The sequence below is a fragment of the Somniosus microcephalus genome, chromosome 3, assembly GCF_052327205.1.
Source record: "Somniosus microcephalus isolate GS21.2 chromosome 3, FLI_Smic_1.0, whole genome shotgun sequence".
Classification (NCBI taxonomy): Eukaryota; Metazoa; Chordata; class Chondrichthyes; order Squaliformes; family Somniosidae; genus Somniosus; species Somniosus microcephalus.
The window spans coordinates 92,461,563-92,477,346 of NC_140989.1; the positions used below are offsets into that span (position 1 = coordinate 92,461,563).

Genomic DNA, 15,784 nt, shown 5'->3' on the forward strand with positions numbered 1-15,784 from the left:
CTGCATCGTCCCTCTCATTTATGAAGACAGATGCAAATTATTCATTAAGAACCACACCCACGTCTTCTGCCTCCACATACAAGCTTCCTTTTTGGTCTCTAATAGGCCCTATTCTTTCTTTAGGTGATTCTCTTGCTCTTTATAAAGAGTTATTTTAAATTTTTTGAAAACATGGATGCTCCTGTCCTTACTTAAGATATTTGAAATTTAATGGTCAGGAGCCGAGCTCTCCCCTAAACCTGCGAATCTGAGTTACAATCAGGCAGCGTGATTCAGCTACTGCCAAATCAGAATTGATTTAGATAATGCAGCCTAAGTTCATCACCAGTACTTAATAGAGATGCTACGTATCGCAATATGAAGTGTTAACGGCTGGCAGCAAATGTTTTATAGTTGTGTGCTGGAAAGTGCATACACTCGCAGTCTTTGCAATATAGACCGCTTTTTAGTTTATGATTTTTATATTGATTTTTGAAATTATAGGTATTGGACAGTTTTTCTTTGGTCTGCTGGATGCCTGGAAGACATGGACATCCATCACCATGTTTTAAGATTTCTGTTTGCCTGATGAGTGCATACTCTCTCCCAATAGGGACATAGAATACATATCACACCTATCTTTGAAGAGCTTAGAGGCAGACTGGCTGAATGAATGTAATAATATTTATCAAAAAACTAGACCTATTTATTTAGCAGATTATCATGCCTCTCCACGACAGCACAAAGCATTTTGCACAAAATAAGTAATTCTGAAATGATTGTTGTTACGCATGCAAATGTGGTAGCTATAGTCTGCACAGCAAGATCTCACAAATAGCAGTAAGATGAAGAACCAGTTCATTTGTTTTTACTGATATTGATTGGGGGAGGAGAACTCTCTCCTCTTCTTCAAATAGAGCCATGGAATCTTTAACATCCACCTGAACCATTGGAACAGGCAGAAGAGGCCTGATGTTGTATGTCCTCCAAAGGATAGTACCTCCAGTAATACTGCAGTCTCTCGGTACTGAGCTCAAACTCCTGGTATGGGCCACCAACCCACAACCTTCTGACTCCGAGGCAAGACTACTAACTGAGCCAGACTGGTCTGTTAGTAATAGGAGAAAGTATATTGTATTTGCAATAATTTTTTTTTACATTTCTCTCCAGAATGTCTGCTCAATCTTGAACAAGGCCCTTCCATCCATGATCTCACTATGACTTAAACCTGTCTCATAGGTGATGACAACTTACTGAAACCACTCCAGTTGGTTATACTTTCTACCACATGTAAATGCTCCTACTGTATTCACAGCCAACCTCTCAACCTCAACATCTCCCATGATCTCTCCACTCCCATTGTCTGGGTAACTGACAAGGCACACACATCCTCTTACCCTCTTCTAACCTCACTTCATTTTGCATCTGCCCCTGGAAAACTATTCCCCCAAGTAACTTACAGCCAACTCCACAATACCTGTATACATGTTGGTCTGCTGAACCACTCTCGCCTCCAGCTTTAAGTTTGTCCCCGACAAAAACTCTACTATTTCCCATCCCTGTGGCCCCCATCTCCCACCTTAGCATGGTCCCCCATCTTCACTCCCTCAAGACAAGGGGCAAAAGCTTGTGTGTACTTGTCACAAAATTGATTTAGCCAGATCCGGCTTCACCTCTGCATAAACAGCCCACATCATCACCGTGGAGGACATAGTTAATCCCTGGCTCCGTTTCTCCACTACAAATCACTTCCTTAAACCCCTGCAATTTCCACTCGCACCTCCAACAAGTATGAGATTTTTTTTGTCACCAAATTAGAGGCCATTCTTCCAGTTATCTCTGCTGCTTCCCCCCTCCACTTGCTCACTGAGCCAAACATACCCCGAGCCCTATCCCCATCCTAGCCCTGAACCCTTGGGGGTGATTTTCTGAAGTCGGAGGAGGCGGGTTTGGAGACGGGAAAGGCAGGAAAATCAGATTCAAGGAGGTCGGGTTCGGAACCCACCTCCGCAGGATTTTGCCGTGCCAGTTTTGGAGGTCAGGAAACGCTCCCGCCTTCAGCTAGGCACTGCGCTATTTAACATCCTTAAATGCTCATTAAGGGCCTCTCTAATCCTATTTTGAGAGGCCCTCGTGATTTTTCCAGCTTTTTGGTGTGATGCACGCACCTCCTGAAACATGCCAGGTAAACCTGGCGGGTTGACTCGTGGGTGGCCTCCTCACTGGTGCAGGTTTAACAAGACATCGTTTATTGCAGCAAGGATTACTTGCAGGTGCCAGACCTTGGCTTTAAAAGGTCTCTGAGCAATTTTAGAAGGCCTTCCAAAGTCGGCAGTGCTGCAGCTTGACTCTATCAACTGTGGGACCTCCTTGGAAGACCCTCTCCCCGCTTGCAATGAACACTTCCCCAAAGGAGGCATCTACAAGCAGCATAGGAACCATTCGTTTTCTTTCTGCATGGACCTCAGAGGAGGAGGAGGAGGAGGCCAGAGCCTGGGATGCAAGGGATGAACTTGTCATGGCCAGATTTGCATAGGTTGCCCAAGTTGGCACATGTCCTTTGCTCCATCTTAGGACATCATTGACAATGGACTCTCTGGCTTCCTTTCACTCAGGCCACCAACCTGACAACGCAAGTGTGGCAGTGCCCACAATGTAGAGCTGCCTAAGGTGAAAGAACAGATGGCATAACGCCAACATATTGGCTTCAAATCACTTTAATACTTTCCAACAGGGATGGCATTTCATCAATACACAGAAACAGTCTCCCAATCTGCACACAGATCTGGCGGTTATATCCCTTGCCAGCTGTACCCACACAGCCTTGGTTTCTTTGGCAGGCCTCTTCCTTAGAGATGAGTGGAAGAGCACCTCCATGCTAGCTGTCACCGCCTCCAACAACTTTTGCAGCGCCTCATCCGAGAGCCTCGGGTAGGCCTTTGCCTTGGAATTGGACATAGTGGTTTTTCAAAAGATGTTGGAGGTGGTGCCAGAGACGCAGAAATGCTGTGGAATGAGCCATAAAAGAAGCCATAAAATCAGACTGGAAAAGTGCAGTCAACAGAAGCAAGTTTTAGTCCCAAAACACTTATTGACCAAGGGCATCCCATACCTCTGAAATAAGTGGCCAATCATAGGTTTCAAAAATTTGCGATTTTCCCATCAGTGGAGGTGAGTTTCAAACCCACCCAAACTGAAACCCGCCTCCACCTCACCTCCAGTGGGAAAATCGTCCCCCCTTTCTCCCCCATCTCCCCACTTCCCTCTGCAAGCTCATCTCATCCATGAGACCTACCTCCTGCTCTTCATCTCATTCATTCTGATCACCCAACTTCCTTTCCTAGCCCCTATTTGAGCTGATATTGCAAAAGCTTACCTATCTTGAAGCACGGTCTCCCGCTTTCAAAATCATCATCTTCAAGACACTACAGACAGTGCCTAGCAACAAGCCATTTGCCTGCCTCCTCTCTCAGAGAATGCATGTAATGTATGGGATCAAAACCGGAGAAAATAAATTACTTTTAAAATGAAGGGAAAAAATATGATAAAATAGAATATACATACATAATGAGGCTTATTCTGCTTAATGTTGCTGTTTAACATGCCTAAACAACTATTTAATTAAATAACTATTTGGTCTCTGGTTTCAGCCCAAACTCTTCAGGAATATTCAACAATGTCCATGATGGCTGCAAACGTCCAAGATCACCAAATCGTCATAAACCTCAACCACATTATGCAAGATATATTAGAACTAATTCAAGATTTATAAATGAGCCATTCGCATATATGGAAACTGAAGCTACGATGTCAAAGCAGGTAAGTCTAGTGGTTGATACACCCGTCCTGTTAATTTTTTCTACTGTCCAATACACCACAATTGTTACTTAATTAATTTGTATTAAATAAATATCTCATTTAATGATATTACTTAAATAAGTATTATACAAGTCTTGTGGTATTCATGGGTGTGGTCTGAACAACAACCAAAACTTGCACTCGTACAGAACCTTTAAGATAGAAAAATGTCCCACAATGCTTTGCAGAGGAGTAATCAAAAAAAATTGATGCTAAGCCAAGCAAAGAGATATCAAGCAGGGCCGATCTAAAGCTTTGTCAAAGATGTGGGTTTTAAGAAGGGTCTTAAACAGAGACAGGAAGGTGGAGTGGTTTCAGGAGGGAGTTCCAGAGTGTAGGGCCTAAGCTGCTGAAGGCACAGCTGCCAATGGTGGGTAGAATGTGGGGGATGCACAAGAGGCTAGAGTCAGAGGAGCAGAGAGGTTCTGGAGAGGTTTGTAGGGCTGGAGGAGGTTACAGAGAGAGGGAGGGGGAAGGTCATGGATGGATTTAAGCACAATGAGAATTATAAATTTGATTGGAGGACTGGCTCCCAGTGTAAGTCAGCAAAGACAGGGGTGATAGGTGAGGGTGACTTTTTGACAAGAGAGGAAGAACTGGAGATAAAATAAAGATATGATATGATGTCATTGTGAATTAAGCCATAATACAGTTCCAACATATATTATCAGATGTGAATTGGCTAATTGTTTGCTAAAATTAAACAAATGACAAAAACCCTCTGCTAAATTACTGCATTTCTGTCAATCCTCTAACCCAGCAGTCAACCTGGATTGATCTTGAACATCCTCCAACAGTTGTATTGGAGAAGCCAGAGAGTTGGTTGACTGCCCACACTCTCCATGGAAAATTACGATTAAAAAAAAATTATAACAAATCTTCCAGTATTTGTTTTTAAAACAGCTTTAAAAAGTCTGAAATCGCACAACACCAGGTTATAGTCCAACAGCTTTATTTGAAATCACGAGCTTTCGGAGCGCTGCTCCTTCATCAGGTGAAGTGGAGAGATGCATAAAAACACAGTTTATATAGTCAGAGAATAATGTCAGATGTTTACAGGTAATCTTTCTAACTGCCATTTATCACACCTCGGCAGAGAGATAATCACAGCAATCAAAGGGTAAATGGTGTCCAAACAGGTCAGTCAGGAAAACATTACATCAAAGAACAATGAGGTGGGGTCACAAGGGGTCAAATGTTGCAGATGCTGGGGTCTGTATGAAAAACAAAAATACAGACAAAAAACTCCTCTCTGCCGAGGTGTGATAAATGGCAGTTAGAAAGATTACCTGTAAACATCTGACATTATTCTCTGACTATATAAGCTGTGTTTTTATGCATCTCTCCACTTCACCTGACGAAGGAGCAGCGCTCCGAAAGCTTGTGATTTCAAATAAAGCTGTTGGACTATAACCTGGTGTTGTGTGATTTCTTACATTTGTCCACCCCAGTCCAACACCGGCATCTCCACACCATGGCTACTACCGACACCACAAACTGCCAGCTCAAAGTGGAGAGGATCTCCAAGAATATCGCGCATATTGACACAGACATCAAGTTTCTACAGAGATGGAAGAAAGCAGACAAGATCCCGAAAGGACTACAGATCACGAACCCACTCAAGTCGACCTACAACACAGACTACGCTGAGAGACTCTGCCGTCGTACCTCTCGCACACTCCTCAACCATCTCGTACACCAGCTCTACAGCAGACGTCGAAACCGAGATGGAGTCTATGTTCTCAGCCTGTGCTCAGGATACAGACCAGCTACGAGACACCACCAAACAGACGAGGCAATGGAACTACGCTGCCTACATGCACACCAAGAACAGGAAGCTTGAGAAACTCGGCATCACCAGCAGCAGCAACCAAGCCTCCCCCGGTACCACGGTTGAAACCACGGGGAAGTCCATCGTCAACCTGTCCGACCACACCCTTCAACCAGATGAAATTGAAGTTCTCAGCCGAGGGCTCAATTTCTGCCCCACCACCAAAATGGACCCCATCGGTCTCGCGGCAGACACTGAGGAATTCATCAGGAGAATGAGGCTACTGGAATTCTTCCACAAATCCCAAGATGTCAGCAGCGAACCCAATGAGACAATCAATGATCCGGACCAGCAGACAGAGGGATCCGCAGTGCAGCAACCGAAGAAGAAAGAGTCAAATTGGACCCCTCCGGAGGGTCGCTGCCCTAAGCTTGACATGTATGCTCAAGCTGTCAGGAGATGCATCAACGCCAGATTCATCAGCCGCACTCACAAGACAGTCCAGAATGTCACCCGAGCACAACGCAACGCCATCCACGCTCTCAAGACCAACCGCAACATCGTCATCAAACCAGCAGACAAAGGAGGAGCAATCGTCATACAGAACAGAACGGACTATTGCAAAGAAGCATACCGACAACTGGACAACCAGGAACACTACAGACAGTTACCCGCAGATCCGACCAAAGAACACACCAGCCAACTCAACAGACTGATCAAGACCTTCGATCCAGACATTCAAAGCATCCTATGCGCTCTCATCCCACGTACTCCCCGCGTGGGAGACTTCTACTGCCTCCCAAAGATACACAAAGCCAACACACCCGGACGTCCTATCGTATCAGGCAACGGAACCCTGTGTGAGGACCTCTCTGGATACGTCGAGGGCATCCTGAAACCCATCGTACAGGGAACCCCCAGCTTCTGTCGTGACACTACAGAATTCTTACAGAAACTCAGTACCCACGGACCAGTTGAACCAGGAACACTCCTCGCCACGATGGACGTCTCGGCACTCTACACCAGTATCCCCCACGATGACGGCATCGCTGCGACAGCCTCAGTACTCAACACCAACAACAGCCAATCTCCAGACGCCATCCTACAACTCATCCGCTTCATCCTTGACCACAATGTCTTCACCTTCGACAACCAGTTCTTTACCCAAACACACGGAACAGCCACGGGGACCAAATTCGCACCCCAATACGCCAACATCTTCATGCACAAGTTCGAGCAAGACTTCTTCGCTGCACAGGACCTCCAACCAACGCTATACACCAGATACATCAACGACATTTTCTTCCTATGGACCCACGGCGAAGAATCACTGAAAAGACTACACGATAACATCAACAAGTTCCATCCCACCATCAAACTCACCATGGACTACTCCTCAGAATCGGTTTCATTCTTGGACACACGAATCTCCATCAAAGACGGACACCTCAGCACTTCACTCTACCGCAAGCCCACGGACAACCTCACAATGCTCCACTTCTCCAGCTTCCACCCTAACCACGTTAAAGAAGCCATCCCCTATGGACAAGCCCTGCGAATACACAGGATCTGCTCAGACGAGGAGGAACGCGATGGACACCTACAGACGCTGAAAGACACCCTCATAAGAACGGGATATGACGCTCGACTCATCGATCGACAGTTCCGATGGGCCAAAGCGAAAAATCGCATAGACCTCCTCAGAAGACAAACACGGAACACAACTGTAGTGTATGTACCCGTCTACCTTTAAGAGAACTATTGTATGTAACCGTCCACCTTTAAGAGAACTACTTTAGGTGTTGCACTACTTTGTTGGCTTCTGTATACTGTAATACCGACAGTGACCACACCGGTATATAAGTGCTGTGTCAGGATTTATTGGGCAGATTCGCCCTGACCTTCGAATAGTAAAGTCCTGTTTTAAGTTACTCTGGTAGTCTGTGTATTAATTAACTAAACAACCCACAGACTTTACAGTGGCGACGAGTCCGATCGTACCCTGCGGCAACAATACTTCCGAAGCAGTTAACGAGCGTCGAGAAGAGGCAACCGCCCTCGTCATTCTGCTGGGAGAAAACTCGAGTCTGCAGAGCTGGAAAGGAGGAAGAATTCAGAGACCAAGACTTCCATCAGCAACAGGCACTGACTGTCCCTTCTGCCACGGTGAGGAGTGAGCCGATCAGCACGAGAAGCAAGCCGGCCACGGTGACTGTGAGTAAGGGAAAAGTAAAAAGAATAACCGGAGGATAAGGGCGGTACACTCGACCACGGTCGAGGGGGAAAGGAGCCGGACAGAAGTCGGGCCCAGAGGCGCTGAGACTGGGGCAGCGTGGAGCAAGGAAGCCGCGGTACAGACAGGCTGGGGACGCAACGGCGTCGTGAGACAGCTAGACCGCGACCGGCGAAAAAGGCCGGGCAGCGACCGAAGCCATGAAGCGCTGCGACCGGGAGCGTAGGCGCGGGAAGATATAAAAACTCAGCCGCAGCCGGGGAGGGAAGCTCCGGACTGCGAGAGGGCTGGGAGGCGCGATTGGGAGCCGAGCGAGCGGGAGAGGCAGAGCCGACCAAGGGAGACTGAGCGAGAGCCAGCCCAGCGGCTGAAACTGTTCGCCGTCAACGGGGTGTACCCAGCGCCGGTTGCCCTGCCGAGAAAAGGGAAAGCACTGAAGCCGACGCGCAGGCTGTGAACCTGAAAGCCAGCGGCCGTCGCCCGTGGGGAAAGTGTACCCCTCCCGCTAGGGAAGAAACGCGGGAAGCCGCCATTAGGCGGGGAAGAAGACAGAAGCGGGAAACCGCCATTGAAGTGGGCGGGGAGAGAAGATAAGCGCGGGAAACCGCCATTTTCGCGGGAACCGCCATCTTGGGAAAAAAAAAAGAAAAGAAAATTTAAAGAAATAATTCGTGGTGTTATCAGGAAGAGAGGAAGATGCCGAAGCGTGGTAACATCAACGATTTTAATTCCGAGGTAGAAGACTGGGCCACGTATGTGGAACGCATTGAGATCTATTGTGAGGCCAATAAAATAGAAGAAGATGACAAAGCTATAACCTTGCTAAACTCGATGGGCACGAAGACATACGGGCTCTTGAAGCATCTACTAGCACCAGCTAAACCGGCGGATCAGACTTTCGATGATATTGTGACTGTTCTGAAGGATCACGTGAACCCCACACCGTTGATGTTGGCGGAACGATTCAAATTCTATGCGAGAACGCAAAGGAAAGACGAAAGCAACGCAGAATACTTGGTCGAACTGCATAGACTAGCGAAACACTGCCAGTTTGGAGGGAATCTGACAGAGGCATTGCGAGACAAATTCGTGTGCGGAATGTCGAAGGGAGAAACACAAAAACGACTGCTCGAAGAGAACGATCTTACACTTGAGAAGGCTGTCCTTATTGCTGCATCGAACGAAGCCGCAGCGAAAGGAACGGCGGAAATGCAGCTAAAGGCAGCGGCACTCAGGGTGCAGCAAATTACTTCGGGTACAACGAAATGCTATCGTTGTGGGAAGACAACACACGACCAGAACCAATGCTGGTTTAAAAACCAGGAATGTAGGAAATGTGGCAAGCTCGGTCACATAGCTAAGGTATGCCGGTCAGGAAAGAAGACCAACAATAATGAGTCACCACAAAAGAGGTACAGAAAGGTACATGAGGTGACTAGGAAGAGTCCGGAAGAACAGAATTCGGACTCACACTCCAACTGCAAGGAACTGGATAGTCTGAGAATTCACAATGTGAGTAATGAAGCTGACCAAGCTATCTGGATCACACTACAGATTGCAAAAGTCCAAGTGAAAATGGAAGTGGACACCGGATCGGCGTTGACGGTCATGAATAAGCATGATTATAAAAAGTTATTCAAGCATATTCCCCTACGGGATACGGAATTAGTATTGAAGACATACACGGGGCACAAAGTATACCCCATCGGAAAGATAGAAGTCAAGGTGAGATACAAGGACAAAGAGCACCAAAGGATGGACCTGTATGTGTTGCCTGAGGGAGGTCCACCACTTCTGGGACGGGAGTGGATCAGGAAAATAAAGATAGACTGGCATTCACTAAACACCATGACGGTAGATTCCGGAAAGGAAGATGTCAAACCTGAACGGTTGTCCAGAATATTAGACGAAGCTAAAGAGGTATTCCAGCAAGGACTGGGAACACTGCGAGGAATTAAAGCAAAGGTTAAGATTGCAGAACATGCAAGCCCAAAATTTTTCAAAGCCAGATCGGTACCTTACGCGATACGACCTGCTGTGGAGGCAGAACTGGAAGAACTTGAACGATCAGGGGTACTGTCAAAAGTGGACTGGAGTGAGTGGGCCACGCCCATTGTTCCCGTCATGAAGTCTTCACCAAGTAACAAGCCAGGGGGACCGGGGAAGGTCCGCATCTGCGGAGACTTCAAGATCACAGTGAATCCGGTGCTTCACACGGTACAATACCCGCTTCCGCGGATTGAAGATATCTTTGCTTCGTTGGCTGGAGGGAAACACTTCACCAAGATAGACCTGGCACAGGCATACTTACAAATGGAAGTCGAGGAAGAGTCGCGTCAGTACCTCACCATCAACACACACAGAGGCTTGTATCGTTATAATAGACTGGTTTTTGGGGTAGCTTCGGCTCCAGCAATTTGGCAGAGGGCCATGGAGCAGGTATTACAAGGAATTCCAAGCACGCAGTGTTACTTAGACGATATCCTGATTACGGGAGAAGACGAGGAAGAACACCTCACAAATTTGAAACTGGTGCTCACTAGGTTGAAGGAATATGGCCTTCGAGTTAATCGCAAGAAATGTGAGTTCTTCCAAAAACGGATCTCGTACTGCGGTCATGTCATTGACCGAGAGGGGCTGCACAAGTCACCTGACAAGATAGAAGCTGTCGTGAAGGCCCCCGCTCCGGAAAACGTATCACAGTTAAGATCATTCTTGGGGTTGATTAATTATTATCACAAGTTTCTGCCGAATCTATCCACGGTGCTGCATCCGCTGAATGCTCTGTTGCGGAAAGAAGTACCATGGAAGTGGAGTGAGGAATGTAAAAAGGCCTTTCGCAGAAGCAAGGCGTTGATTACCTCTGAAGAAGTGTTGCCTCATTTCAACCCAACGTTACCTCTTCGTCTAGCTTGTGATGCTTCCCCCTATGGAATTGGAGCAGTACTTTCACACAAGTTACCAAATGGCTCGGAAAGGCCAGTGGCATTCGCGTCCCGATCATTGACCTTCGCGGAGCGAAATTATGCTCAAATAGATAGGGAGGCCCTCAGCCTTGTGTGGGGCGTAAAGAAATTCAATCATTACCTGCAGGGCAAGAAGTTCACATTACTGACAGACCACCAGCCGTTGGTGTCCATATTCAACCCTAACAAGGCCGTTTCCACCATGACAGCGCAAAGGTTACAGAGGTGGTCCGTGTTACTTGGGGCACACCAATATGACATCGAATACAAAAGGTCCAAACAGCATGGAAATGCTGATGGGTTATCGCGCTTGCCATTGCCGATAGTAGAAGAAGCGACTACAGTGGACCCGGTAGAGATGTTCCACTCATCCATAGTGGAATGTCTACCAGTAACAAATTCGATGATCGAAAACGAAACGAGAAATGACCCGACTCTCTCACGAGTCTATGATTTAACGGTGGAGGGATGGCCAGCACAGGGCGAACCAACGCTGCCAGCATTTTCGCAGAGAAAAGAACAGCTGTCAGTGTGTCGAGGAACCCTGATGTGTGGATCTAGAGTGGTGATTCCACCCAAACTTCAACAGAAGGTGTTAAAGGAGCTGCACGAGGGACATCTGGGTGGAGTGAAAATGAAGAACCTAGCAAGAGCGTTTGTGTGGTGGCCAGGCATTGATGGGGACATCGAAGAAATCACTAAGAGCTGTCTAGGATGCCAGAAGGTCCAAAACGCGCCACCACAGGCTCCTCTGCATCCATGGGAGTGGCCCTCATCTCCTTGGCAAAGGGTACACATCGACTTTGCTGGTCCATTTATGGACTCAATGTTTCTAATAGCAGTGGATGCACACTCCAAGTGGCCGGAGGTAATAAAGATGTCCACCACCACCACGGAAAAAACCATCACAGTGTTAAGGACCATGTTTGCTAGGAATGGGCTGCCGGAACAGATCTGTTCTGATAATGGACCGCAATTTGTGTCCGAAGAATTCAAGAAATTCTTAAAGAGCAATGGGGTTAAGCACTACACGTCAGCCCCATACCATCCCGCCTCCAGTGGATTGGCTGAAAGGTTTGTCCAGACCTTCAAGAAGGCCATAAAGGCCATGGGTAATGAAGCCATTAACTTACAACATAAGGTGGATAGCTTCTTGTTGGCGTACAGGAATGCAACACATGCGGTCACAAATCAAACTCCCGCCATGATGTTTTTTAATAGACGACTAAGATGCCGGCTGGATTTGCTTAAGCCAAACGTCAGAAGGGACGTAGAGAACCGGCAATTCCAGGGCATGAATGAAAGGCCAACTAGATCTTTTCAGATAGGTCAACAAGTTTTGGCCCGGGACTACCGTACCGAGAAATGGCAGCGTGGAACTATTGGAAAAAGGCTAGGGCCGTTGATGTATACGGTGGACATTGGGGACAGTATAATAAGGCGCCATGTTGACCAGATCATAGGGTCAGCCACAAATGGCCAACCTACTCCACCACCTTACACGGTTAATGTTGAGACAGAGATACCCAGAACACCTACCTCCGATCTGGTAATACTGGAATCAGATGAACCTGACACTGTCCTTCAAGCCGAATCGACCTTGCCAGAAGCACCTACTACCCCGCCGGGTGTTACGACACCACCGAGGCGTTATCCGGACAGAGTCCGGAAACCTCCAGAGAGACTGAATCTGTGAACTGTCTTGCATAAAGTTGTATATATGTTATAATGTATGTTTAATGGGGAATCAGTATGTTGTAAGCTAAAAAGGGAGGATTGTAGTGTATGTACCCGTCTACCTTTAAGAGAACTATTGTATGTAACCGTCCACCTTTAAGAGAACTACTTTAGGTGTTGCACTACTTTGTTGGCTTCTGTATACTGTAATACCGACAGTGACCACACCGGTATATAAGTGCTGTGTCAGGATTTATTGGGCAGATTCGCCCTGACCTTCGAATAGTAAAGTCCTGTTTTAAGTTACTCTGGTAGTCTGTGTATTAATTAACTAAACAACCCACAGACTTTACAACAACCAACAGAGTACCCTTCGTCGTCCAGTACTTCCCCGGAGCGGAGAAACTACGCCATGTTCTTCGCAGCCTTCAACATGTCATCGATGATGACGAACACCTCACTAAGGCCATCCCCACGCCTCCACTACTCGCCTTCAAACAGCCGCCTAACCTCAAACAGACCATCGTTCGCAGCAAATTACCCAGCTTTCAGGAGAACAGCGACCACGGCACCACACAACCCTGCCATGGCAACCTCTGCAAGACATGCCAGATCATCAACACAGATACCATCATCACACGTGAGGACACCACCCACCAGGTACATGGTACATACTCATGTGACTCGACCAACGTTGTCTACCTCATACGTTGCAGGAAAGGATGCCCCGGAGCAGGGTACATCGGCGAGACCATGCAGACACTGCGACAGCAGATGAACGGACACCGCGCAACAATCGCCAGGCAGGAGTGTTCCCTCCCAGTCAGGGAACACTTCAACAGTCAAGGACATTCAGCCTCCGATCTTCGGGTAAGCATTCTCCAAGGCGGCCTTCGAGACACACGACAACGCAAAATCGTCGAGCAAAAACTGATAGCCAAGTTCCGCATCCATGAGGACGGCCTCAACTGGGATCTTGGGTTCATGTCACGCTACATGTAACCCCACCTGACGTAGGGTCATCCAGACTCGAGTCGTCGCTGGCTTGTTCTCTCCACACAGATGCGGCCGGACCTGCTGTGATTTCCAGCAAAAAAAAATGTTTTTTGTCTGTTTCTTTGTTTTTCATACAGACCCCAGCATCTGCAACATTTTGTAATGTCCGTGTGTAATTGAGACACGGACTGCAGAAGTTGGTTATAACAGGTGTTTACTGAATGGAGACAAAACTGGAACTACTATGCAAAGTTACTTTACAGGCTTATATACAGGGGTGGTCACTACTGGTACTGCAGTATACAGGGGCTGCAGAATATAGTTCCTTCTTCAAGGTACATACACTACAATTCCTCCCCTTTTAGCTAAACAGTACATAACATTCGATTAATAATTAAATAACATATTTACAATTACAGTTGCTATATACATTAGCTGAAGTTAATCAATTATAAATTCAGTCTTTGAGGAGGCTTCCTGATTCTGTCCGGATAATGCCTCTTTGGGGTATCAGGTTCTTCTGGCAAAGTTGATTCGGGATCAACATCGTTGTTTGGTTCGTCTGCTTCCAATATCACCGATTCTGAGGTAGATGCAATTGGTACTTCGGTTTCATCACCAGGTGTATAGGATCGTGGTGTAGATTTGACGTTTTCCAGTGACTCTAGAATCTGGTCAGCATGGCGTCTTACAATGCTCTCTCCAACGTCCACGGTATACATTAGAGGTCCTTGCCGTGTGTGGTAAACCACTGTTTGTTAATGTTGTTGTTGTTGCACACTGTTGTGCCTATGCATGCCTCAGCTGACTCCGCCCCTGGCTCCACCCACATGCCCGGGTATAAAGGTGACTGCTCTGCAGCTCCCTGCCCTTTTGGATACCAGGCAACCACGAGAGGCATGCTCTGTTCTTTGCTAATAAAAGCCTATTAATTAACTCTCTGTCTTTTATGAGGAATTGATAGCGCATCAATTTTATTAGCAAAACAAAATGTCGGGTCCAAATGCTGAACAGCAGGAGCTGCATCAACCGACGGCGCCAAACGCTGAGCAGCAGGTGCTGCTGCGAGCCCTCAGACCAACATGCCTGGACCTGGACCCCCAAGAAGCGGGTTCGGCTACCAAATTCGCACAATGGCTGCGTTGCTTCGAGGCTTACCTGGAAGCCTCAACTGTGACCCTAGACGAAAACAAGCTGAAAATCCTGGCCTCAAAGGTGAGCCACCAAGTTTATACACTAATCCAGGATGCGACGACCTACGCGGCGGCTATCGATCTGCATAAAGGGCAATACGCACGCCCGGTAAATACGGTCTATGCCAGCCACCTCTTAAGATCCCGCAGACAGCAGCCCGGGGAATCGGTGTAGGCTTTCCTACGGGCACTACGGATACTCAGCCGAGGCTGCGATTGCAAAGAAGTATCAGCCGTAGCACACACGGAGGGACTGATCCGAGATGCTTTCGTTGCGGGTCTAAGGTCCGACTACTCCCGGCAGAGACTGTTGGAGAAGGGAGAAATAGACCTGAAAAAGGCAGTGTCCCTCGCGCTCTCGCTCGACGCGGCCCACAGGAATATGGACGCTTTCTCCCCTAACCGCTCCGCACCGTGGACGCCGCAACCTTGGGTCATGGGACCGCCACCTCCAACTGCTGCAGCAATGTCCAAGGCACAGAAATGTTATTTTTGTGGCCAGGCAAAACACCCCAGAGCACGCTGCCCGGCGAAAAACGCAACCTGCTCCGGCTGCGGGAAGAAAGGATACTATGTCAGCGCCTGCAAAGGTAAAACCGCTAACGCCAGCAGCGCCGCGTGCGAACCGTGGGGGCAGCCATCTTGTCCGCCATCTTGGGCTCCCCCAGCCGCGTGGGGATCGGGATCATGGGCGCCGCCATTTTGTCCGCCATCTTGGACGCCTCCAACTTCAATCACAGGGGACCCGGACTCAACCACCACCTCATCTGACGTCCACATCGACTCGCTTGACCATACGCTGGACCAATCTCTCCCTCATCAACTGTCCAGGTCCATGATGGACATTACGGTAAATGGCCGCGCCACTACCTGCCTTTTTGACAGCGGGAGCACGGAGAGCTTTATCCACCCCGACATGGTGCGCAGTTACTCTCTCCCGGTCCTGCCGACGCGCCATCGGATCTCTATGGCTTCCAAAGCCCAGTCAGCGGACGTCGGTGGCTACTGTGTAGTGACCTTTTCAGTACAGGGCACAGAATACAAAAATTTTAAACTTCTGGTCCTGCCCCATCTCTGCGCTGCCGTTCTACTGGGGTTGGATTTTCAGTGC

The 15,784-nt window shown here is 47.9% G+C and overlaps 1 protein-coding gene across 1 annotated transcript in view; it reads left to right on the plus strand.

The window, feature by feature from the left end:
- Window positions 1-15,784, plus strand: part of LOC147121207 (ciliary microtubule inner protein 6-like) — a 123,991-nt gene that overhangs the window by 35,470 nt on the left and 72,737 nt on the right. The window contains exon 2 of the mRNA XM_085981342.1: window positions 3,630-3,798. Coding sequence (XP_085837468.1) covers window positions 3,630-3,798 — 169 coding nt within the window. The remainder of the gene's footprint in view (window positions 1-3,629; window positions 3,799-15,784) is intronic.